Here is a 23,072-nt window from a genome sequence, read left to right on the forward strand (position 1 = left end):
CCGTGACTGTGTGGTCTATACTCGCACCCGTGACTGTGTGGTCTATACTCGCACCCGTGACTGTGTGGTCTATACTGCTGTTTCTCCTTTGTTGCTTCCTTTCATGGAGCGCCCCTGGACCAGGGCTGGCGCTTGGCTGGGAGGAGGGCTGGTTACTGGGGCCAGGGCCTGAGGCCTCAGCAGAAATCCCATCACAGAAAGCTAACCTCCTTCCCGGAATGCACTGATTTCGTCTCATGACATTCCTGCCTGGTGGGTGTCACTGTCACTCCCATTTCATGGTCCTAGACCCTGAGGCTCAAAGAGGGACTGAGCTATACAAAGTCCCACATCATGGTGGTACAGGGCAGAAGCCCGGGCGGCAGGAACAGAGCTGAAGAGCTTGGCCTTACCGTGCCCAAGTTCTGAGGGAGAGGCTTCTAGAGCCCAGGGGGTCGGAAATGGGGCTGGGGACAGAGATGGAAAGATCAGAGAAGGTGAAGACCACTGTTTATGGCTTCACAGAGCGGCTCAGCTTCCTGTCGCTGAGGGCTGCCTTCCCCTACTCTGCACCCTCAGGCTCTCTCCGGCCCCCCAGGGAAATCACAGCAGGTGCCTTCAAACCTGCATTCAGAGCCAGAAGCCTTCCCCCTTGTCAGCTGTGGAGGAATGAAATGCCAGCAGGGGCGCGGACTGTCGGTGGGCGGGCAGCAGGGCGGGCAGGCAGGGCAGGGCAGGGCAGGGGCCGCTGGCAGCTCCTCCCCGTGACATTTCCCGGCCTGCCTGCCCCTTCCAGCCACCGCTCAAGACTCGCTAAATGAAAGATGCTTCACACGCTCTGAACTTCGGCCTGGTATTTTCCAGCTCCTCTCGGAAATGCCAAGTCTTTAAAATGATTTACTGTCACACAGTCAGATGGGGGAGACGGGCAGCTCGGAAATGGTCAGAGGGAAGACGGTGTGCTGGGCTCAGGCGGGCGACTCGGGTCCCAGGCTCCAGCCGCTGTGGCACTGCGGGCAAGCCACGTGGATGCTTTGGGCCTCTGTCTCAGATGCAGGTGACGCGGAGATGTCCCTGAAGGGGCTCTTGTAAAGGAGCGTGAGTGTTGAGAGCCACTCACCTGGCCAGCAGCCAGGAAACAGGAGGTACACCCGGGTGAGCCGGTCAGCCCCGCCGGGAGGGAGAAGGGGGCCCCTTCCTCTGGTGTATACCATGACGAACCTGGTCCCCTCAAGGCTTCAGAACTGAGCCTCAAAAATTCCAAGAGGTGAGGGGGCAAGCAGGGTGGGGGTTCCCCAAAACGATGTGGCCTGGGGAGCCTCATTAGCTAGAAACCCACCTGGGAATGGGAGGCCACAGCGAGGCAGTCATAGTAACAGAGAACATAGCAGTCGCCCCTCTGCTGAGTATTGACTCAGTGCCAGCCTCTGGCCTAAGTGCTCCGCACACACACCCTAACTCACTTCCTCCTGCAACAACCCTAGGAAAGTCTCCAGAGTACAGAGGCAGACCTAAGGCACAGAGAGGTTCAGAGCTTGCCAAAGGTCACACAGCTAAAAAATGGGTAAAAATTCAAAGGTATTTTTGTGTGGCTCATAAGGGACCCAGGGTTGTGGCTTGGGTCACCGACCCCCTCACTCCGGCCTCTGGCCCCTCTGCCGGATGCCTGCCGAGGAAGGAGATACAGCGGGCTAGGAGTCAGGCCTCAGGGCTCCCAGAGAACAGGTGGGTGATCCCCCAGGGTAACCAGGCCTGCTCAGGTCACTGGACAATCAGCCTTCTTCTGCAGTTTTGAGGGGCTGGGGGAGAAGGCACTCTCATATTCCCCTTATGCCAACACAGCTGACACCGGATGGAGCCCCTTCTGGGCATGAGGGGAACCAGTGGCAAGGACCTCATGCTTCCCTCGCCACGATGGGGAGAGGACGTTTGCCATGGGAGGAAATGGACGCTCAGGGAAGTCTAGGAACGCGTGTGAAGCCACACCTCCAGGAGAGGCAGAGAGGAGCTCCACGGGCATGTGCGTCAGACTCTACAGCCCACGTGCCATTCCCCTTCCTTTAGGCGCCATTCCCAAGCAGGGATGGGGTCCCCGGGACCTGCGGGAAAGCCACCCTGTCTGCTGCGTGTAAGGTGGTGGCTCTCTTCACTATACACCCCCCTAGAGCTGTCTTCCTTTGCAAGTGGGGTACGTTCCAGAAGACGAGGACTCAATTCACATCTGCTCCCTCCTGGGGCTGTGCGCTCGGTGAACGCAGGGGATCATCCGTCGTGGCCCCACTGGATCCCCGGGCCTGGTGCCTAGCAGGCCCACAACAGCCGGCTGCTGAATAACAGAATGAGCGCTCAAGGCAGCCTGACTCACGGGTCCAGTGTGACTGCCACGGAGCCATCGTCATACACCCCTTTCCAAGGGCTTCTCTCCATGGCACCTGGAGTCGCCTGGGTATGGTCACTCCTCTGACCCGGGCTAACCCTGCCCCGATCTCCTCTCCGAGCCTTCTTGATTCACCATTTACTGGGATTTGACTCTGCCCATGTCCTGGCAAGATGCTCTGTGGACAGTTTATATACCATCTTCTCAACAATACCGAGGCCAATACTCTTTATGCCCATTTTACAGCCAAGGAAACTGAGAATCAAAAGATTGATCCTCTCACCCAAAGTCACACAGCTTATTGCGATACCACCAGACTGCTTGGTCCTGGCCTTAGCTTCCCCACCTGTAAAATGGGAACGATGAACTGCCATCTGCAGCTTACAAGGACAAGAATGATGGAGAGTCCTTCGGAATTATCAGCTATGACTGTGCATGTCAATGGTTGTCTCACTGCAGGACAGATTTCTGCTCTCTGGTCCCTCTGAATCAGCCCTAAGGATGGGACTTCTCCTCAGCTGCCTGGGAGCCAGCAGAGCTGGGTCCCGAGGGGCCCGTGATGTGAAGAGGGGTTTGGAGGGCTGATTATCCGGCTAGCCTCCTCTGCCCCGCCACTGCCCTGAGCCCTGTCCCGCTTTCCACACAGGGGTCTCGTCTCAGCTTCCTGGCATGCTTTGTACCCCATTTTGCAGATGAGGCAACCAAGGCTCAGCAAGGTTCTCCAGCTTGCCCAAGGTCACACAGCCAGGGGCAGAGACTCTCATCTGTCACACTGGAAAGCCCACGCAGGTTCTGCTGACAATGCAGACTGCCCATGGCGACCCTTGGAAGCACCAGGGCCATAGCCTCTCAAATGCCCTGTGAGATTGGTCCTGTCCAGCCCATTTTCACCCAAGGAAACGGAGGTTCAGAGATGTGAATCAATGTGTCCAGGTTCGTGTGGACTGGAACTCTATTCTGCCTGCCTCCCACACCTGTGCCTTGGCTCTGCAGCACCGAAGACCCCCAGCAAGGAGGCCCGGGCGGGGGCAGTGGGGCAGAACTCACCTCCTTGATGAAGTTCATGAAGCGGCCGCCAAAGCGCCAGGCCTTGTGCCGATGGCACTGCAGAGAGTTCACGGTCATCTGCGGGGCCCGCTGGTAGCACACGGACACGATGTGGACAGCGTCGTACAGTAAGGCCGCATCAGTCTGGAGGGCAGGATATGTCGGGCTTGCCTGAGAGCAGCTCCCCAGCCACGAGGGAACTGCTCTGACCCCTCTCCCCTCCCCAAACAGGCACATGGGGTCCTGACAAGGGAAAGGCCCAAAGTGACCCCACCCATGCCCACAGCGAAGGCTAGTCTTGGGCATCCTTGCTGTCCAGCCGATTCCCAACTCCTAGCCTGTCTGCAGCTCAGACCTCCTCCTTCCTGGTCCTTCTCCCTCATCCCATCGCTCCTGCTGTTCCCAGGCCCTATCCACACCTTCTCCTTCTCTGCCTCCTGGACTCCAGCTGGTTACAGCTCAGAGCCCTCTGTGGCCAGGACCCACGGGTCTTTATCCTCACACTCTGTAATACCCCATTTATAAGCATCCCCTCTATTGCCCTTGAGGGGGACTGTGTCTGATTCCTTGTGTTCCCAGGGTCCAGCTTGAGGTCTGGTTGATACAGGACAGGTCTTAAGAAGGGAAATGGTGGCAGGGAAGACAGAGGTAGGGAAGAGAGGACTGAAGAGGGAATGGAGTGGGGGTTGCAGAGGAAGGGGCGCCCGCGGATGTGGCCCGCCTGGCTGGGATACCATCATCACGCCGTCCAGCAGGCCAGACTCGGCCCGGGGAGCCGCCTGCAGCCGCTCCATGGACCACTTCTCCACAATGGCTGAGACATGCGGGTTGTCCACGTTGAGGATCCGGAATCCCGTCAGGTTTACCCCTGAGTAGCGGTAGGGCTCCAGGTCTAACGCATACAGATCCTGGACGGAAAGAGGTTCAAGTTAATAAAGGTGCGGCCTGCTGTAAGCTCTAGCCACTCCTTACCCTGGCTGCCACTGCCCGCCCCCAACTCCCTTCTCTGAGTGCTGGGAGCCCAAGGCTGCAACTCCCTGCAGAGCCCTTCCCAGCTCGAGGTGAGGCTCAGCATTAGTGGAGTGTCCACAGAAGGGCCGGATGGGGAATCAACTAGAATGTCCTCAGACGGGTGGCTGACCTCACAGACTCACCACTGCCCCCACCCCTGGGCAGGTGGCTCTGCGGATTCTTCGTCTACAAAATGGGCCTCATGCCTCCTTGATAGGACCCAGGACAGCAGTTCACATAAAAGGCCTGGCCCAGAACATCAGAGGAGTTTGATAATGGTCATAAAGGTCATGTCCAATGACAGGGACACCCACTTTGGGAGGACCAAGAGCACTGGGCCTGGGCATCTCCCAGTGACCCAGAGGGAAGCTGTTGTATCCCCCACGAAAGACTATTAAAAAAAAAATTCCTTTTTCTAGCTTTTGCACAGGGAAGGAAACCATCAACCAAATGAAAAGGCTGAAAGGGAGAAGAACTTGAGAAGATGCTCACTGTCACTCATCATTTTGGAAATGCCCATTTTCCAAAACCACAAGAAGCGATCACCTCCCACCTGCCAGAATGGCTAAGATCAAAAGACATCACAAGTGTCGTCAGAGATGTGGAGAACCTTCATGTACTGGTCGGGGTAACGCAAACCCGTGAAGCCACTCTGGAAGGCGGTACGGAGTCTCCTCAAAGAATTATTAAAACTAAAACTTCCCTACGATCTCGCAATTCCACTTCTGGGTATTCATCTGAAGAAAGCAGAAAAACTAATTTGAAAACAGAGGTGCGCTCCTATGTTCACTATGGCCCTGCTTACAAGAGCCAAGATGTGGAAGTGTCCATCCACGGACAACGGATAAAGACCACGTGGTGTATACGTACAGAGGAATATAACTCAGCCATAAGGAGAACGACGTCCTACCACTTGTACACCATGGCTAGACCTTGAGGACATTATGCTGAGTGAAGTCAGGCAGAGAAAGACAAATACTGTATGATTTCATTTACATAAATGGAATCTAAACACAAAACAAGCTCATAGATACAGAGAACAAAATGGTGGATGCCAGAAGGGAGAGGGGTGGGGGGATGGGTCAAATAAGTCAAGGCGATGAAGAGGTACAAAGTTCCAGTTATCAAATAAGTAAGTCATGGGGCTGTCATGCGCGTAGAGAATGCCGTCAGCAATAGGGTAATCGCTTTGTATGGTGACAGATGATAACCAAAGCTTTTGTGGGGATCATTTTGTAATGTATAGAAATACTGATTGGCTGTCTGGTACTCCTGAAATGAACATAATATTGTAGCTCAGTTATAATTCAATTAAAAAATGGTCTTTCTGCTTGGGACCCAAGGAATGCTGCTGCCTTTTTCTCTCCCCTCACCTCCGACATCACCAGCCAGAACTCATCACTTGCTGTGTCCTGGGAGCAGTGGACTAACAATCAGGCTTTCTGTCCATAATCAGGTGGCGTCCAGTCTGGTGTAAGGAGTAGACCCCAGCCTAGGGGCCAGGAAGCCTGGCCTTAATGCATGGGGCATTCGAGCTTCAGCACCTCACAGCTCCAGCTCTGGGGCAAGGGGAGCCCTGGGGCAAGGTGGCAGTGAGGAATTGAGGGGAGGGGTGTGTGTATGTGTGTGTGTGTGTGTGTGTGTGTGTGTGTAGGGAGAAGCCAGGTGCTAATCTAGGAGAAGTGGCAGTGTTGAGGAGGTAGGGAGAGCAGAGCAGAGCTCCCTCCTGTTAAGAAAACCCCCCCAAACTTATAAAAAAGGCAGAAGGAGAGCAGCATCTCTGTTCAATGCAGTATGGGAGCATCCCTTACCAGGCCAGCCCAGCCCTGTGATCCTCCGGGAGAAGGGGCCCAGGTCTGACTTCACGGCCAGCTGCTGCTTGAAGGTCCAGACTCTGAGTTAACTTAGAGATCGTGGCCCATTGAAAAGATAAACCCCAACGTGGTGGCTTTATTACCCTTGCAGGACATTAACATGTTTTGTAACCAACTGAGCCGTCTTATTTGGTGTTTTTCCCTCCCAATAAAAAAATTCCTCCCAAGCTCTCTGAGCCTGTCTTACCATCCTACTGGCTCCCTTGCTAAGGAGCTGGATATACCTTTGACACATGTTCATCCTATATTTGCATGAACCATTTTTTACTTTTTGAGAAAACATATTATTATGACGATCTAGATTGGTCCCTTCCTACTAGTGGTTTGGAAACTGAGTCCTAAGGTCCTCCTGGTCAACTCTCTATTCTTTTCTATACTCTACCCTCATCAAGCTGCCTTCTGTCCTGGCCCCTGGTCCATCCTCTTTCCTGGGCCCCTCAACTCCTATGCAGCATCCTGTGTTGGGAGAAAGGCAGGACACCCAGGGGGCTGTACTGTTCTCTGCACGCCTGCAGCCGTCAGGGCCATCACAGTCCAGACTTCGGTGAACTCAACGGTGGCTCGAGGAACGCTGAGCTCGAGGGGCAGCTCTTCCGCAGGGTGCTGGCTTCCTTTGGTCTCTCGGTATTCCCAGCTGTTGCTAAATTCCTCCTGTTCTAGCTGCACACCCAAAATGGGTTTCTTCTGGAAGGCACAGTGTTGGTTTCCTCTTGGAAGGTTTAGGGAACAGGGTGTCCGGGAGGGATCTGGAGCAGACTTGAGCCCTGGGCAAGAAAATTTCATCCTAGCCTTGCTCAGACAACTAGGGCGCTGATTCCAGGCCAGGACTTGGGGTGGGCCTAGACTTGAAGGGGGGATCTTCAGCAGATGGGGGATTTCTTACTGAGTGGGTCTGAGTTTGCTTGCCCCAGTCTCAGTGGGGAGGGGAGGGTGGGCATCGCGCTCAGCCCTGCACGTGGAGGACACCATCCCATCCCAACACCCCTGCAAAGTAGCTGTTTAACAGTATGCTCAAAAAGCTCATAAAAGGCAGAGCAGAATTTGCATTCAGGTCGGTTTCAGTGGGTGGGGGAGCTGGCTCGTGCTGGCCTCGGGGAGCTGACTGTCACACTTTTTCCTGCCTCTGCCTCCAGGCACCTCTCCTTGGTTGCTTGGTACCAGCCTTGGTGGGAGTGTTTACACCATGGAAATTAGCAGCGCTCCAGATCCAGGGTTTCCCTCCCACACACTTGGACAGCGGGTGGCACACTGCCGTCTGTCTTATTCAAACACTCCTGTGCTTTATGCCCCAGTGATCGCCGAACATGTGACATGTACCTGATCAGTCTTTGGAGCTTGTTCTAGGGCGTATAAGCTGCAGAGAGTCTGGGGTGCGGCCCGGCAACTCTGTGATTTGGGAAGCCCCTCATCTTAGTCATGACTCCTGACAGGTGGAGCTGGGGACAGGTGCAGAATCAGAGAGGAGCGGAGGGGTGCGGGGAAGGGCATGCCCAGAAGGAGGCCTCGTTCCCCGCAGTGCCTTCCCGAGCGCAGCGCACAGAGACAGCCTGGGCAAAGCCGAGGAGTCTGACTGCGAGGCCAAGCCATCTGGGTCTCAGCTGCATCGACCTTCCTTACCTCCGTGGGTTCAGCTGCCAAAACTCAGGTGATAATAACAGGACCTAGCAGGTGGGGTTGTGATGAGGAAGAAGAGGATTCATGGGCGTGTGCAGAGCATGTGTGCCGTATGGGAGACGTTAGGCGAATGTTTGGCCGATGCTTCTCTTCTGCTTTCTCTGGCTGCCGGTCCTCTGGGTGACGGGCATGAGATATGGCCCCAGGGACATGCCCAGATGTTGGAGGAGAAGAGCAGGCAGGAGCTGGGTCCTTCCTGCTTACCCGTCTTGGCAACATAGGAACAATCTCGATGGGTAATAGCTACTGAGCACCTGTGAACCCCAGCACAGCAGGCAGCGTTCTAAGTGCCTTTTGTAAATGAACTCGCTGAATTCTCATTTCCACCTTATCCGAAGAGTGTATTACCATCACCTCATTTGGAAAGAAAGAAATGAGTCACAGAGAGGTTAGGTTTCATGGCTAACCCGGGGAGCAGTGGAGTCCAACCCGGGCAGCCCAGCTCCCGAGCCCCACCTCTGTCCCATGACCAGCCCGCCATCCACAGCATTCAGAACGGTCTCTGGGATCCAACCCCCTCACTCCCATGTTTATGGGTCCTTCATGCCTTCTCAGAATGAGATGTGAGTTCCTTAGATTAGTTCACAAGGCTCTCCAGCCCTCTCCAGCCCCACTCTTCTTCCCACACCCTCCCATGTTTGTTTCGGGAACCAAAGCACTTTCGTTCCCCTCCCTTTCTCCCTGACCACTGTCCACGCCCCCTTCATGCAGCTTCTGTCGCTGTGCCAGCATTTATGCATGTTCTAGCCTCCGGCTGGACCGTCTGTCTTCTCAACCCTCTTGGGTGGGCTATTTTCTGAGATTCAATTCAAGTGGCACCTCTTCCAGGAAGCCTCCCCTGACTTCTCCTTTACACATGCACAATAGGAGGGGAGTCAGGGGGGGCTTTTGCTCTTATCCTGGGAGTTCTTGGCTTTCACTCCACCGATAACAACTGTTAGTGTCTGTGTCTGTCTCCCCCATGAACCCCTGTGCCAAATACCCCTGTCACCCAAAATGGAAAGAAAGGTCAGCCAGCCGAGTAGCTCTCTGGGGCACCTAAACAGCAGTGGGAGGGTCTGGGATGGGGGACTAGTGTTTCACATCCTCCTCTCAGGGGGAGTTCTCAGTGAAGCTGGAGGCTAGGAAGGGTTTGGCAAACTGCCTGGGGTGGAGGAGGGTGAGACCCTTAAGGGGCCTGCTTTAATATCAAGAGATCTTCTCCCAAATCATCTTTGAAGGCAGGTAAGGGGAGGTGGAGCCATTTTGTTCTGCAGAATGGAGAATGTGAGTTTGGGCCAGAGCTAATTTGTGGGTCCATGGACGAGAAGTTGATTTCTACCCCCAGGGGCCCCCTCCTCACTCCACCCCTGCACAGGATCCAGCCTCCTTTCCAAAGCAGGGCTGACCAATAGCTAAGGCCCGAAGGGTGCCAAAGCATCAGCCTGACCAGGGTGTCCGAGACTCGGTTCGCCCTCCTCTAGGACCAGAGGCCAACCGGACTCCGTGGGAAGTGTGGCAGCTCTGGCCCTGGTGGGGGGCTTTGGGGGCTGGTGACAGCACCCTTCCCATCTCCAGATGTAGCACGTGGTCTGCTGACACTCACTCTGTGACTCTGTGTCCGCAGCCATTTGAGCCCAGGGAGAGGGGCGGGATGGGGCGTCACTGCTGGGATTGCTTCCCTCCCTGTCACCCCGAGCCTGGGGCACAAAGCGTTCCCACTCCCAAGACGGGAGGGCAGCGATGACGGGGAGCTGCTAAAGAGGCCTCTTTGTCCAGCTCCAAGTCTGTGTCCACACTGCCTTGAGACCCCAAGCGCCGTACACAGTGAACCGTGGGCAACCTTGCCGCTTGGCAAAAAGTTGCTGTTCTCGATGCCAAATGTTGACACACTGAATTCAGTATCGACGAGGGACCTTTTAGAAACATTCAGCATAACATAATAGACTAATTCATTAGCACCCCATGGGTCTGACTGGGTAGAAGCTGAAGCTCGGAAAACATTGCCTTAAGGAATGACAGATGAAAATATCTTTCCCATGATATAACTGTTATTGCCGGGAAGTGGCATTAATTGTGATTGCTTATCTATTAATTTATTATAATTCTTTTTTCACCTCCAGGCTTTTACCTACACATGACATGTACCAGGGGCTCAGCTGGGGCTGATTAACGCGGGGTTATCTGGGAAAGGCTCGAAGCTGGCTGGAGCAGATAATGGCCGCTGGGGTAATTAAAATGTCTTCTGCGTGAAAGAAGCAAGTTTGGAGAATTTTTTAGAGGCGAGGCGCTGGTGATGTGGGTTTCCTAAAGGGAAGAAGATAAATGCCAAATGCCGCCGCCCTCCTGAAATACAGCCTCGACGGACCAATGGGCGCAGGGAGGCAGCATCACGAGGTAGGCTGGGAAGCCAACGGGGGCTGGAAAGAGGACCGTGGAGCGGGAGCCGAGGCTGAAGCGGGATGAGGGCCGGAGCGGAGGGCCCAAGGGACACAGCTGCCGCCCTGGAAGGTGGGCGGGGAGGGGGCAGCTGGGGGAGAGGCTGGTGGACCCCTTCTCCGCCGACACACGCAGACAGCAGAGCCGAGCGTGGGTGTGGGTTGTCCCTCCCTGGGAAGATCCACTCTCCCGGACCCTCAGAGAGGCACGGGGAGGACGAGCAGTGGGCCAGGAGAGCCAAACACAAGACCGGCAGTCGGCACCAAGGCCTCTACCCCTGATTTGCTACGAGACTCTGGACAGCTCCCTCAACCTCTCTGGTCCCTCGTTGGCCCCTCCATCAAAGAGGAGCAAAAACCCTGCCCTGGGAAGAGGAAAAGCTGCGATGTGAGAAAGGGCTTGGGAACCTGTGAAGTGTGGGCCCTGCTGAGATCTGTGGAGGCTCCATTCCCCTCCCCACTGGTGTCAGTCACCACGTCTGGCCCATCGCTGCTGGGTGGCCAGAGGAGGCCAGCCCCGGCCTCGTGCAGGCTTTCAGCATGACAGTTCCCAGCGGAGGCCCTCGGAGCTGGACAGCTCCCAGCTCGTAAAAGCGCTCCCTCTGCCCCTTTCTTGCTGGGTGACCTCTCGAGCCTCGGTTTCTACTTTGCTATAAAGTTGGGCGATCATACCTCCCTTGGAGAGGCGTTCTGGATTTGTGGATGAGACGTTGTAAGCTGAATACAGAGAAGACCTACGCGGGAGCTACTTCACCCACCGAACTCTTTACCTCCTACTCTACTCAAATAAATACCGGGCACTTGACACAGCGGTAGCGCTGTTACTGTACCCACTGTGTAGATGAGAAAAGGAGGCCCAGGGAGGTTTAGTAGCATGTCCGGGGAAGTGGAAGGATCTTGACTCTAACTCATGCAGGCTGACCCCAGAGTCCATGGTCTTAACTATTGCCATGACAAGATTGTTGATAACTTCATGGATTACTTTCTACTTTGTATGGTAGTCATTTGCTCATTGAAGCATTCATGAGCGCCTACTGCATACCAGGCAATCTTTGGGTGCTGGAGATGGATAGGTGAACAGGGCACAGTCCTTGATCTCTATATGCATGAAGGAAGCCTGCCAGCTGGTGAGCATTGTTGGGTCCATCTCCGCACACTCTCTCCCACCCAAACGCCCAGCTCAGTACCTGAGGCCTTGAGAGGATCTGTACATGCCTGCTGCAAGTGAGTAAATGGATGCCTGAATTAAGGAGATGAAAAAGTAAGAGAAATGGATGCTGTCTAGGGCTGGAGGAGGCCCTGCGGCATTAGGAGCCTGCCCTGAGCCTCCCTCCAAGACCTCTAACCTTGACCCCAGGAAGGCAATGGCATTAAGGAGAGCAACATGGGGGCGCCTGCGTGGCTCCGTGGGTTAAACCTCTGCCTTCAGCTCAGGTCATGGTCTCGGGCTCATGGGATCAAATCCTGCATCGGGCTCTCTGCTTGGCAGGGAGCCTGTTTCCTCCTCTCTCTCTCTCTCTGCCTGCCTCTCTGCCTGCTTGTGATCTCTGTCTGTCACATAAATAAATAAAATATTTTTTAAAAAATGAGAGCAACATGGGAAGAGCCTTCTCTAGAGCCTTGCCTGAAGGTCCATAGGGCTAAGGGCCCAGAAGTTGGTACACTAGAAGCCCAGGGCTGCCATGCCTGGGGACAGGGCCTTGGGCCCCTGGAATGTGCCCCTCTGCACCTTCTCAGCCTTGCTCCTCTACCCAGCTCCTAGCTCCAAAAAGAGGTAGAATATGGGAGATCTGGGGACCTTATCCTCCAGCCTCTAATGACTTTCCAGGATATAGCACAACATGGAAAAATCAACTTGGGTGGGCAGAAATCCAGAAAGAACTTGGGGAAAAAGGTGCCTGATCTTAGTCACCAGCTTCCAGAATCCCTTTCTCCCAACATGACTCTGGGAAGACGCCCAGAGCTGAGCCCTGGATCAAGAGCATGTGCAGGTGGTCCTGAGCTCCACCATGGGCACAGGGAATAGTGGGTGGGGAAGAAGCCATGGTGTGCTGGTAAACACTCAGTAACCAGCTCTCAGGGGAGGGGTGGATGCAAATCCTTCTTCATAATATCCACCAACTTTGGTGGTATGAATACCCCTTCCACCACAGCCAACTCCAAGCTACCTCCATGCTATCACTGAATGTGGATTTGGGAGGAGATGACTACAACGGGTTCTAGAAATCAGTCAGCTCCTCAGTGAAACTCTAACCTGTCACTTGGCCTTTGCTTATGCTGTTCCCTCTGCATGGCAAACTCTTCCTCTCTCTCCTTAGTGAACTCCTACTGATCCCTCAAGGCCCAGTTAAGCATCTATCTTCCTGCCTCAAATTTCCCACCTTCTGCCAGCCCCTCTGCACCCGGTGTCTCCTTCCACAGTGCGCCACAGCCGTGTCCAGGCATGTCATGGCACATGCCTGCCAAAGGAGCTAGACGCAAAGGTGGGGATGGCACAGGATGGGAGCTCCTCGAGGGCAGGGCCTCCACGCAGTCGTCCTGAGACCCTCACCGATGCCCAGGCACTGGGGAAGGAGGGTTCCTGGGTGCCAGATGGATGAGCGAACACAGAATCCTGCCGGGCTGTCGGTGATACCTCCACGTGCCCCAGAACCGGGCTGGGTGGAAAAGTCCTCCCAGGGCCCCAGTGAGGTGCTAGGACATCTACTCCAAGGCAGGGTGGCTGGGTGTGGGCGCCCCTTTGCCACAGGGATCTCTTTATTCTGCTGATTTCAGGCCACAACTAATTATCCTAATGGGTTTAAATGGCCCTCAATGTTCTCCAAGTTTGGACAGGACCCATCTGGAGCCTGCAGGTGGGCTGGCCCAGCTGAGAGTGAGTGGGCAGACTTAGCACAGATGCTGCAGGAATCCAAAGTAGTATTTCCTGTTGTTGCGTGAGCACTGAGACATCCTCGGGGAAGCGTGTGGGCTGGGAGCCGAGAGTCTTCCTAATAAGAGCAGCTAATACTTTTACCGCCTTCACCCGCATCAGGGACTGCCCTCAGCATTTTATTTTCGGAGCTCAACATTCTAAGAGGTAGAAGCCATTATCGCACCCATTTTGCAGACGAAGAAGCTGAGGCCAGGAAGTTAATGACTGACTAGTCCTCAGAAGGGGTTGTGTTGACACCAGCAGGTCTAGACTCCCTGTCCTGAGTCACAGCTCTGGGGCGTTTCTCAAAGTGGGTGTGCCACGGAGATGTCTCTGGGCCCTTGCCTGAGGCTATACCTAGAGCCTTTGGAAGCAAGGCCTCCCTGAGTCTCCTCTTGCTGTTGCAATGGTCCCCACCAGGCTGATCGTGTTATGAGGGGATCCCACCCCAGCCCGTGTCGGAACCCAGGGGTACGTTACCAGAGTGGTGAAGATGAAGTGGTAGTACTCGGTCATCATGCCCATGGCCATGGCCTGCGGGAGAGCAGAACGTCAGCGGTGTGCAGGAAGTACCCAGAAGCCCCCTCCTCATCTGCACCCCAACGGTGAAGACCAGACTGGGAGGGGGGGCTTGGGGGAGGTGGGCCACTCGGAGTGGGATGTCCTCTGAGACCACCTCCCCAAAGTGATGACTGGCTGGCAGACGGGGTGTGTGTGTGGTGGTGTTTCCCTGGAATGTGCTGCCAAGTCCTCGGGACACATTCAAATACAGAATCTCGGGGCTCCTGGGTGACTCAGTCAGTTAGACATCTGCCTTGGGCTCAGATCAGGATTCTAGGTCCTGGGATCAAGTCCCCACGTCAGGCTCCCCACTCAGCAGAGTCGGCTTGTTCTTCTCCCTTTGCCCCTCTCCCTGCTTGTGCTCACTCTCTTTCTCAAATAAATACACAAAATCTTTAAAAAAAAATGCAGAACCTTGGGCTGTACTCTGCATGCAAAGATTCCAAATTCTGCAGGGCTGGGCTGGGCCCAGTCTTCTGGCTCTTCCACGAGCATCTCTGTGCTTGCTACACTTAGAGAAGTGCAGTTGGAATCAGCCCCAGACTGTCTTCTCAAGGGCTCTGGCTCCACCCAGCTGCACTCACTGTCCTGGCTTGAGAGGGAGGTGTGTGAAAGCCTGCCCCTGCCCCTGCCCCTGCCCTGGCCCCAGCCCAGCCAGGCCCCAGGAGGAGAGGCTGTGCTAGGGCTGATCTCCCTGGAGGGTGGAGACAGCGCAGCCCGGCTTCCCTGTTCCAGGTGACCACCTGGCAGGTCGCTCCGTTGCCATGGAATTATTACCAGGTGTCATTACGAAGCCTGCATTACCTACATTTACGTGTTTTATTAGAAACCTATAATCTATATTACTAACGACCATAATGCACTTTCTACAGAGTTCTTCAGAATGCCAGGCCCCCTAAGTGCTCTGGAAGAAAATGGTCCCAGGGTCAGGTACACGTGGAAAGTGCCATTCATTCTCTTGCCCTCTTGGAGACTTACAGCCCATGTCAGCAAGATCAAGGCTCAAACCAGGCCTCAGCCAGCAGCCATGGTTACCTCTGCAGAGCTTGGGGTTCAGAGGGGCACACAGTCTCCAGGTTTAATTCTGGATGTTTTCAAGTCAGACAGACATGGGAGTAAATTCTCACTCTCTGGCTGAATGACCTGGGCCCCTTCCTTTCCCCGGGAACCTCAGGTTCCTCACCTGTAAACTGAGCATGATAACCATTGCCACCTGCCAGGGGGGCGCTGACTGAGGGGCTCCGGACACCTGGCACATGGTCCCTCCTCAGCGTCACCAGCCAGGGTTGTGGCAGTCTCTGCTACATGTGCCAGGAAGAGAAGGGAAGCACTAGGCGTGGGCCGTCGCCCAGGGAGGAGGGGTGAGGGTTCTCTGGGGGACATCGGTCTCCTCCACAGTGACCCCACAGAGGCCCACACCGTGCCGACACTGGGCTACACTTGTTCTCTGCTTCATCTCAAAATCCTCCGTCCCTGTCTGAGGCAGAGATCACTGGTTTTGTCAGAGGAGGGGAGGGCACTGGGGCTCTCTCAGGTGCACAGAAGTGAGATTCAAACCCCCAAGTGAGCTATGCACCTGTCTCGGGGTGAGGGAGTCTGGGGGAAGACACTGGCTGCTGGGCCACCTACGTACCCCCTGTAGGGCTGGACTGGAAGGTGGGACTTGGACCAATGTCCCCACCCTAACCCGATCTGGGACTTGAAAACTCGTATCCTTGGCACGGCACCTAGCCCCCTGTGCTAGGTCAGTTCCTCTCCAGTTCCACCCCGCCAGGTCAGGACTTAGAACTCTACAGAACGCCTCCTTCAATCACCAAGGCCACTTTCTGGGACCGTATAATTGCCTTTTACACAAAGCACAGGCTCAAATGGGAGCGTTCTGGGTTTCAGCTGCGGCACCCTCCAAGGAGGCTGTGGGCGATTTTGCTGTTTATTTCTTAGGTAGCTGGCAGAGATGGCTCTGGTTCCCAGCATGCCACACCGGGCTGTGTCTGGAAAGGAACAGAGGCCCATCCAGGACCCAGAGCCATCTCCCTCCCCCACGGTCGCTGCAGAGCTGAGCAGATGGCACGGGGAACTTCAATAAACCTCCCAGTAGTAGAATAACCACAAGCGTTCTGGGCCACGGGGAACTCATCACAGAAGACGCAGTGTCCCCCCTCCCCCCACCGGTGACTGTTCCTGCCACCCCGAGGCCTCCCAGGGCTTCCCGAGATGTTTGGTCCTGTGCCGCTTCAGCCCCTGCTTCCCACCTGCAGCCATAGCCCAGAAGTGAGCACTGAGGCAAGAGCCACCAGGCACTAGGCTGGGCTCAGCCCTGGCATCGCTCCGTCCTCATGCGGGCTCAGACCGTGGAGACCACGCGTGTCCATTCTGCCGCTGCAGAAACTCACACACAGGGGTCAGTTCACGCAGCCACACTGAAGCAGAGCTGGGCTCCCCCCACCCCCATCCGGCTCCAGTCACCTCCTGGCTGTGGGTGAATGGGGAAAGTGGGGGAGGGGGAAGGGCCAGGCAGGTCCTGCCCCTCCCTTCCATGCCCTGGGCTGGCTGGCACTCACACACCTGCTTGAGGATCTGGGCGGCCATGGTGTGACTGCAGTCGAAGATGATGCGGAATTCCCGGCCCCGCTTCATTTCCTTGAGTAGCGGGCGCGAGTCGTCCGAGTCAAGGGGCAGCTGGCGGATCTTCAGGCGGATATTGTACCTCGACGGGGCCATGATGAGCTCCTGCAGGCGGATGAGCCCTGGGAGGTCCCCGGGGTGCAAAAGACACACATGTACACACAGGTAAACACGGCTGTCACCCTCCACGGACTCGGGTGAGCACATGGCCTGTGGCTGCAGGTCTGTGACCACACACAGACACACAGACACGGATGCGTGGCCCACAGAGCTTTGGGCAGGTGTGTGGACAGAGCCACGTGGGTCCAGACATGGCACCAGGATTCTTGGGTATGGCCGTGTGCACTAGGCTGTACATGCCGGCACACGTTCCTGGATATGTGGGCACGTACAAACACATGCTTAGAGGGACATGTTTGCTGACACAGACATATGTTGGGACTTCCTTACACGTGCACATCAAAGCCTGTGCCTACACAGACACACAGACACATGTACAGATTTAGCAGTAGGTACAGACAGCAAATTCCTGAAAACCACGTCTACATCCTCCCCTCTACACTAGCCTTTATGGAGTCCAAACCAGAGGTCACCCCTCTTCGTCACCCCATGTATGACACTGGGAAGTTGGGAACCTACCTCCAGGACATGGGCACAAGTGAAGGCTGCAGGCTCAGGTGTACCAACTGTTGGACTATGTAAGGCAAAGAGGTATTTGTGCCCCCAACCCAAGGGCAGCCTACCTCAGTAAACCTGACTGATTTTTCCAGGCTCTGCGCAATCACCTCCTCCAGGAAGCCTACCCTTACTGCTCTTTCCAAACAAGACACGCCATCCCCCTCCCTCCTCCCTCAGCACTAGCCTCCTCTGGCCTCATCTCACTCCCTCGTCCAGCCATGGCCTTAACCTCATGGGCTGGGTCCCCACAGACCCTAGCATGGGGCTTGGCACTTACGAGGCCCTCAACACAAATCACCATAATTGAACTGACTTACTGTTTTTTCCTCCCTACACCGAAAAATCCATCCTCCACCTTGGCATTTTGCAAAACCACTTAATTTGGGGACTTCCAGGGAAAACTGAATGTCACTTCCTGGAGACAAATGGCTTACTTAGGTCTAATTAAGTTGATTTCCGTTGCTATTTCAAGGTCCATTCTTGCTGACTCCCTTCTGTTTAGCCTGGGAGTAAGCCTTCTGATACCCCCTCCCCACTCAGGGAGGGGCTGAGCCAACAGGGGCCGGGGTCCCACTGGGCTGTCTGCCCACGCTCAGGGCTCAGGGTCTGTGTCTCGATTGCACACTCCACTCAGCTCTGCTCCATTCCCCCACGAATGGCAGTCTGCTTCTCCTCTGGGGAGCAACTCCTCCCCCGTGCTTGGACCATGTGACTCCGAGGAGTCCATCCCCAGCTCTCAGGGCACAGCACGTGCCCCAGCCTGGCCAATCAGCCCGCACATTCCTCTAGGCATAGGGATGGGCTCAGAGATGGGTGGGTGATGCCAGGTGGTCCTATCAGATGACTTCCAGAAATGGTACCAGAGCAACTGGTAAGAAATACACCCTTTTCCACTTACCTCCAAATAGGGAGGCAGTAAGTCTAGGCATCACCACATAGAACCTGAGAAGGATTCCAACATGGCAGAAGTCAGGCCAAATAAATCCTAATGATACCCATTTGAGCCTCTGGATCTAACAGTACCTGAAGCTAAAATGACTCTTGAGCTTCCTCAAATCCCCTCCCCCTCCCTTTTTTTTTTTTGGTGAAGCTAGTTTGCTCTGGATTAAAGTTACTATTGCAGTGTCCCCTATCTGGACGGAGTCCCCCTCACACAGACCGCCTACTTTGAAAGCCTTCCAACAGAGCCTCTGGGTTTCCAAAGCCATTTCTGATTACAAATGCCTGGATCTGTTCAGCTTCTTCTTCGAATTCCGGAGGGCTGGACGTGAGGGAGGCCATCTGGCATACACCATTCCCCTCGGCTGGGGAGGACAGAGATCTATCCCCGTGACCTGAGCTTCCCAAGGAGCTCCCAAACAGGCTTTGCCATGGCCACCGGCCTCAGGATTCCCCCCACCCCCCTGGAAGGTCCCATACCCAGGTGTGTGGGCTGGGAAGGGCTCTGGAGTCTGCAGTGGTCTGGATCTAATAGGGGCGACAGGGCTTCCCAATACCAGACTCGAGATGGAGCCGGAAGGGGCCATCAGCTGACCCGCGCCGAGGAGGGAGGGACCACCATCTCCTCTGGAACACACACCAGCGTCATCCTCTTTCCCCATCTGGCACCAGAAATTCTCAGTGGGGCTGAACGATGCTGCCCTCTCACACTTGTTACCCTGGGAGGCGCCCCGCCTTCACTTCGCTCCGACTCGCTCAGTGTTGGGAGGCATGCACGGCAGCAGCAGGCACGTGAGCTTTGGGGATCCAGGACGTGAGGACAGGGACAGCCTGCACGCTGGAGCAGAGACCACCGGAGTCTTCCTGTCAGCCAAGTGCATTGCCCCGTGTAATGCACAGTGACCCACATTCTCCGGTAGCAAATGTCAGACCTCCTTCTCATCAGTGTATTCCCGAAGGAGACCAGAGGCTCATCTCAGCCCACCCCAGCAGAGGACGAGGCTCTTACTTGCCTGAGATGAGCCTTCCTTCCTCGCTGCTTCCCTAATCAATCTCTCTCAAAATATCTACAGTGAATCATGGTTGTTAGAATCATGCTTTTCACTTACAAAGCACTTCTGCATTCATTACCCTATTTAAACATCTCCCTATCCTAGAAGGCACGCCACCTGTGCCAGGGTTACAAAGAAACAGAGGCCCACGGAGGGTAAGGTTCTACGGCACGCTAGCAGTGGGACTGGGATTTGAGACCCAACCTTCTGGCTCTTACGTTGGGGTCCTTCACCTCGGCTTTTTCTAAGACCCTTCCTTTTGCCCTTGATATCAGTTTGCCTTTGTGTGCAGATGAGGTTACAAAGGTGACCACTTGTCACAGGTCACAGGGCAAACCCTGCTGCTTCCTATAATATAATCATTTGCGAAATTCTCTCACTGATGTTCCTGAAATCATGGGCCAAAGTTGTTTCCATTCTTCTTGTCCCTGTGTTTTTGATGGGTACACAAGATCATATAATAAGCCCTCCAATCAAACCCCAATTTCTGCTTTGCTTCCTGCCGCATTGAGGACATTCCCACCGAACAAATCCCACCTATTGTCATCTAGGCTATCTTATGGTCATGAGGTAATCAAAGGGTTTAGAGTAGAGAAAGGCTCTTGCCCATGCTTTCCTCTTGCTCCTGCCTCCTGACTAACCCTGGTGCTTTTCCATGAGGCTGCGGCACCACACCACACCCCCCTCCTTCTAGAAACTGTTAACAACTCTTTTCTCAATGCCATTGACCTCCCTGTGTCATAATGTGGCCATTGTCATCTGTGAGGCCCCAGGCACACTCAAAAAGAGTAGATTGTAGGGATGACCTAAATTCTTCACCCCACTCTGTAGCTACACCCTTAGCCAGGTAACTTTGCAGGTGATCTCTGACTGCACGCAGGTGACCCGCCTCACACAGGATATTGGGCTCCAGCATGTAACCTGTGTTAGCCAATGGTGTATCAGCGGGCGGGTCACAAGCAGACAGTAGAAACGGAAGGGCACCCTGGGTCTCTTCTTTTGCACCTCTGCAATTGTCATGACCATGTGCCCAAGGCTAGCCTGCTCATGCCTTTCATCTCCACCAACAGTTCAATGACCCCCCCAGCAGGGGAGGGATCCAGCTGAGATCAGAACCACCACCTGGCCAAGCTCAGCCAATCAGCAACCCCACAGACTTGTGAGATAAACACATGCTTTGTATTCAAAGCCACTGAATTTTGGGGAGTGGTTGGCAGACAAAGCACCACTAATTATAGAGATGGGCGTGCCCTCTTCTAACATGCTGAGAGAACCAGGATATGGCTCGGGTGGCAGGGTGCCAATGCCCATAGCTGACGGGGGCTTGCTTAAAAGCCAGTCAGGGGGCACTCCCTTTCCTATCCGACTGTGCTCAGGGTAGTAACCACCGACTCGGTGAGCTGTCCAGGATGGTCTGCTGGACAGTTCCTAGACAAATTTTCCTCCTTGATAAGAGGCATGAGTCACATTAAGAACAATCTCTTTGGCTCTTCTTTCCTTCTATTTCTTGGGATGTTAGCACGTGAGGATGAGCTGCTTGGAGCTGGAGCAGCTCTATTTTGACAGTGAGAGAGAAGCCAAGAGACCTGGAAGGAAATGGAGCCAGTGCCCCAGCTCTATTGAGCTGCTAAACCAGCCCTGGGTAGGACCACCTCCAGACTCCTGTCCGTCAGAGAACGAAGTGCCCATTGCTTGAGTCAGTGGGAACCGGGATGTCTGTGAGTCCAGCCCGAATATCCAAAGGCATGCTGCCCCCAAAGCAAATCCAGCCCAAGCCTGCTCTGAACTGCCTCCCATTCTGGGGGGGCTTGATGACCTGCCACGTTGTCCCTTTGAAACATCCTGATTCTGGGAGGACACCTCTTACCACCCGCCAGTACTCATCAAAGTCTTCCTATTATTTGACTGAATCCCTAGTGCCCAGTGTGTTCTTGACCAAACCCGCTCCCTCCCAGACTCCCTCGTGTGTTTAAATGTTTGTTAAACTGAATTGAACCGAATTGAAAATCAAGTTGAATTAAACTCTAATTAAATCCTGCAAGAAAGGGTGTTCTGGGCACTGGTAAGAGTGAAGAAATGAAGATGGGATCCCCTCTCTTTTGCGAAGTTAATCATGCTGGAGGAGAGTGTGTGCCCCCCCACCCCCAGAGGCGGCCGGGCATACCAGGCCTTCCGAGCTGATAATTGAGAGGCTCGCTCATATCCTCAGAGCGAAGGCACTGGAGGAGAGGGAGCTCCAGGCGTTAGCATCTGCTCTGAGCAACCTCAGAGCAGGGCATCCCTCCTCCACAAAGCCTCTGCCCCCAGCCCCTCTAGTCCGAAGACCCTAGGACTGCGGGGCTGTGGTCCGCCCCTGCGTCTCTTCTCACTGCTTTGTGACCCTCGCGGCATCACCCTGTTCATGTCTAGTTCTTTCCTGCCGTCCTGGCCCCGAGTTCTCTTCTAGGCAGCCCCTCAAACCCAGGCCTCCTTTGTCCCTGCCCACAACAAGGTGGCCAACCCCCACGTGACTTCTGGCTCCTGGCTCTCCCGGCCACCCGCCCCACGAGATGCCGTCATAGCCACCTTCCGAGAAACTCTGCTTTCATTATTCTACTTCTGTGCTCAACAACACTCAGTGCGCTTTGGCTGCTCCCAAGATCAGGTGTGAACTCCGAAGTCAGACAGTGGAACCTTTGCACAGCCTGATACATTCTGTTTATCTGACCTTTTCCTCCCATCTTCCGAACTTGAATCTTCTCCCCCTGCCAGGCTGCACTCTTGAGGAGGCTGCCACGCACAATCGGTCCTCCTTGGTTTTCGCTCAGGCTGTCCCAGCCACTGGTGATGCCCTCATGCCTTCTCTCTGTCTGTTCACCCTCGAGGCCCCACTCTTGTCTCTCTCCCTCTGGTAAGTCAGCCCAGATCAGCCAAGCCCACCGGGCTTCCTCTCCCTGAGTGCCTTGGCACTGACTGTATGTACCTGTCACTTGACTCTCAGCTATGATGGCCTGGAATAACCAGTGACCTCTGGGGATGTGCTCACACCCCTACCATAGGATTCACTCCTCCTAAGACGATGGGATTATGACATCCTCATTCTTCTCCCTTACCGGTGCCCAGGACTCTCTTCTTGCAATATTTAATGATTTCATCCTGATTTTTAATTCAATTCAATTCAGTTCAGTTCAATAAGCATTTAAAAACATCTCTGTTGTACCGGGCACACAAGGCTCATAGTCTGGACAAGCCACCACAGCCCTTCCTGGCAATGTGCTAAGTAAGACCATCTAATAGGGCTGCCGGAATGCTGGCCGTGACCTGGTGTGGGGTCCTCATGCCCCTCAATGGCAGACAGCTCATGCTGGGGGCACCGAGTTGGGGCAGGGGCCCTGCCTTCCTTGATCTCCTGTCTGGTACTGTGGGCATAGCAGGAACACAATAGAGGCTTGTAGAATCCCAAGTTAAACAGACAGCTTTTCTGAGGGATTCACTCCCTGTGATTCCCACTCCTCATTAGAGGGTAATCAAGAGCTGACATAGAATCACAGGCTGCAGAATGCCGAAGAAGGCTTTTCTCCAGCTTAGATGCTATAGCTCTTGACTTGACACGTGCCCAGAGAAGGGCCAGATGGGTTAAGTGACTTGCCAAGGTCACTTTTTCTTAAGAGGCCAGGCTAAGAAATGTCTTGGGACTTGAGTTTTTAGAAAGGAAGAAGAAGAGAGGAAACAGCCTTGTGCTATCCAGCTAGCAAGTGTCAGAGCCAGCACGCACCCCTGCCCATGGATCCAGAGCCTGTGTCCGCAGTCAGCATGGGGCCGCCCACATTTGCTGCAGATGCGAATGTGAGTCTAAGAGAGCCGGCGGTATGGCGGGGTGGGGGGGGCACGGTTTGTGCAGGGTGAGTGCGGGCGCTGGGTGGGCTGAGAGCATGCTGTAGGGGG

General features: G+C 54.7%; 1 protein-coding gene across 1 annotated transcript in view; it reads right to left on the minus strand.

Moving 5' to 3' along the window:
• GRIK3 (glutamate ionotropic receptor kainate type subunit 3) overlaps positions 1 to 23,072 on the minus strand; it is a 222,314-nt gene that overhangs the window by 57,575 nt on the left and 141,667 nt on the right. Inside the window, exons 4-7 of the mRNA XM_059377288.1 lie at positions 16,420 to 16,601; positions 13,774 to 13,827; positions 4,138 to 4,311; positions 3,404 to 3,547 (exon numbers count right to left, since the gene is read on the minus strand). Of these exons, the coding sequence (XP_059233271.1) occupies positions 3,404 to 3,547; positions 4,138 to 4,311; positions 13,774 to 13,827; positions 16,420 to 16,601 (554 nt within the window). The remainder of the gene's footprint in view (positions 1 to 3,403; positions 3,548 to 4,137; positions 4,312 to 13,773; positions 13,828 to 16,419; positions 16,602 to 23,072) is intronic.

This window comes from Mustela nigripes, chromosome 14 (genome assembly GCF_022355385.1).
Source record: "Mustela nigripes isolate SB6536 chromosome 14, MUSNIG.SB6536, whole genome shotgun sequence".
NCBI lineage: Eukaryota > Metazoa > Chordata > Mammalia > Carnivora > Mustelidae > Mustela > Mustela nigripes.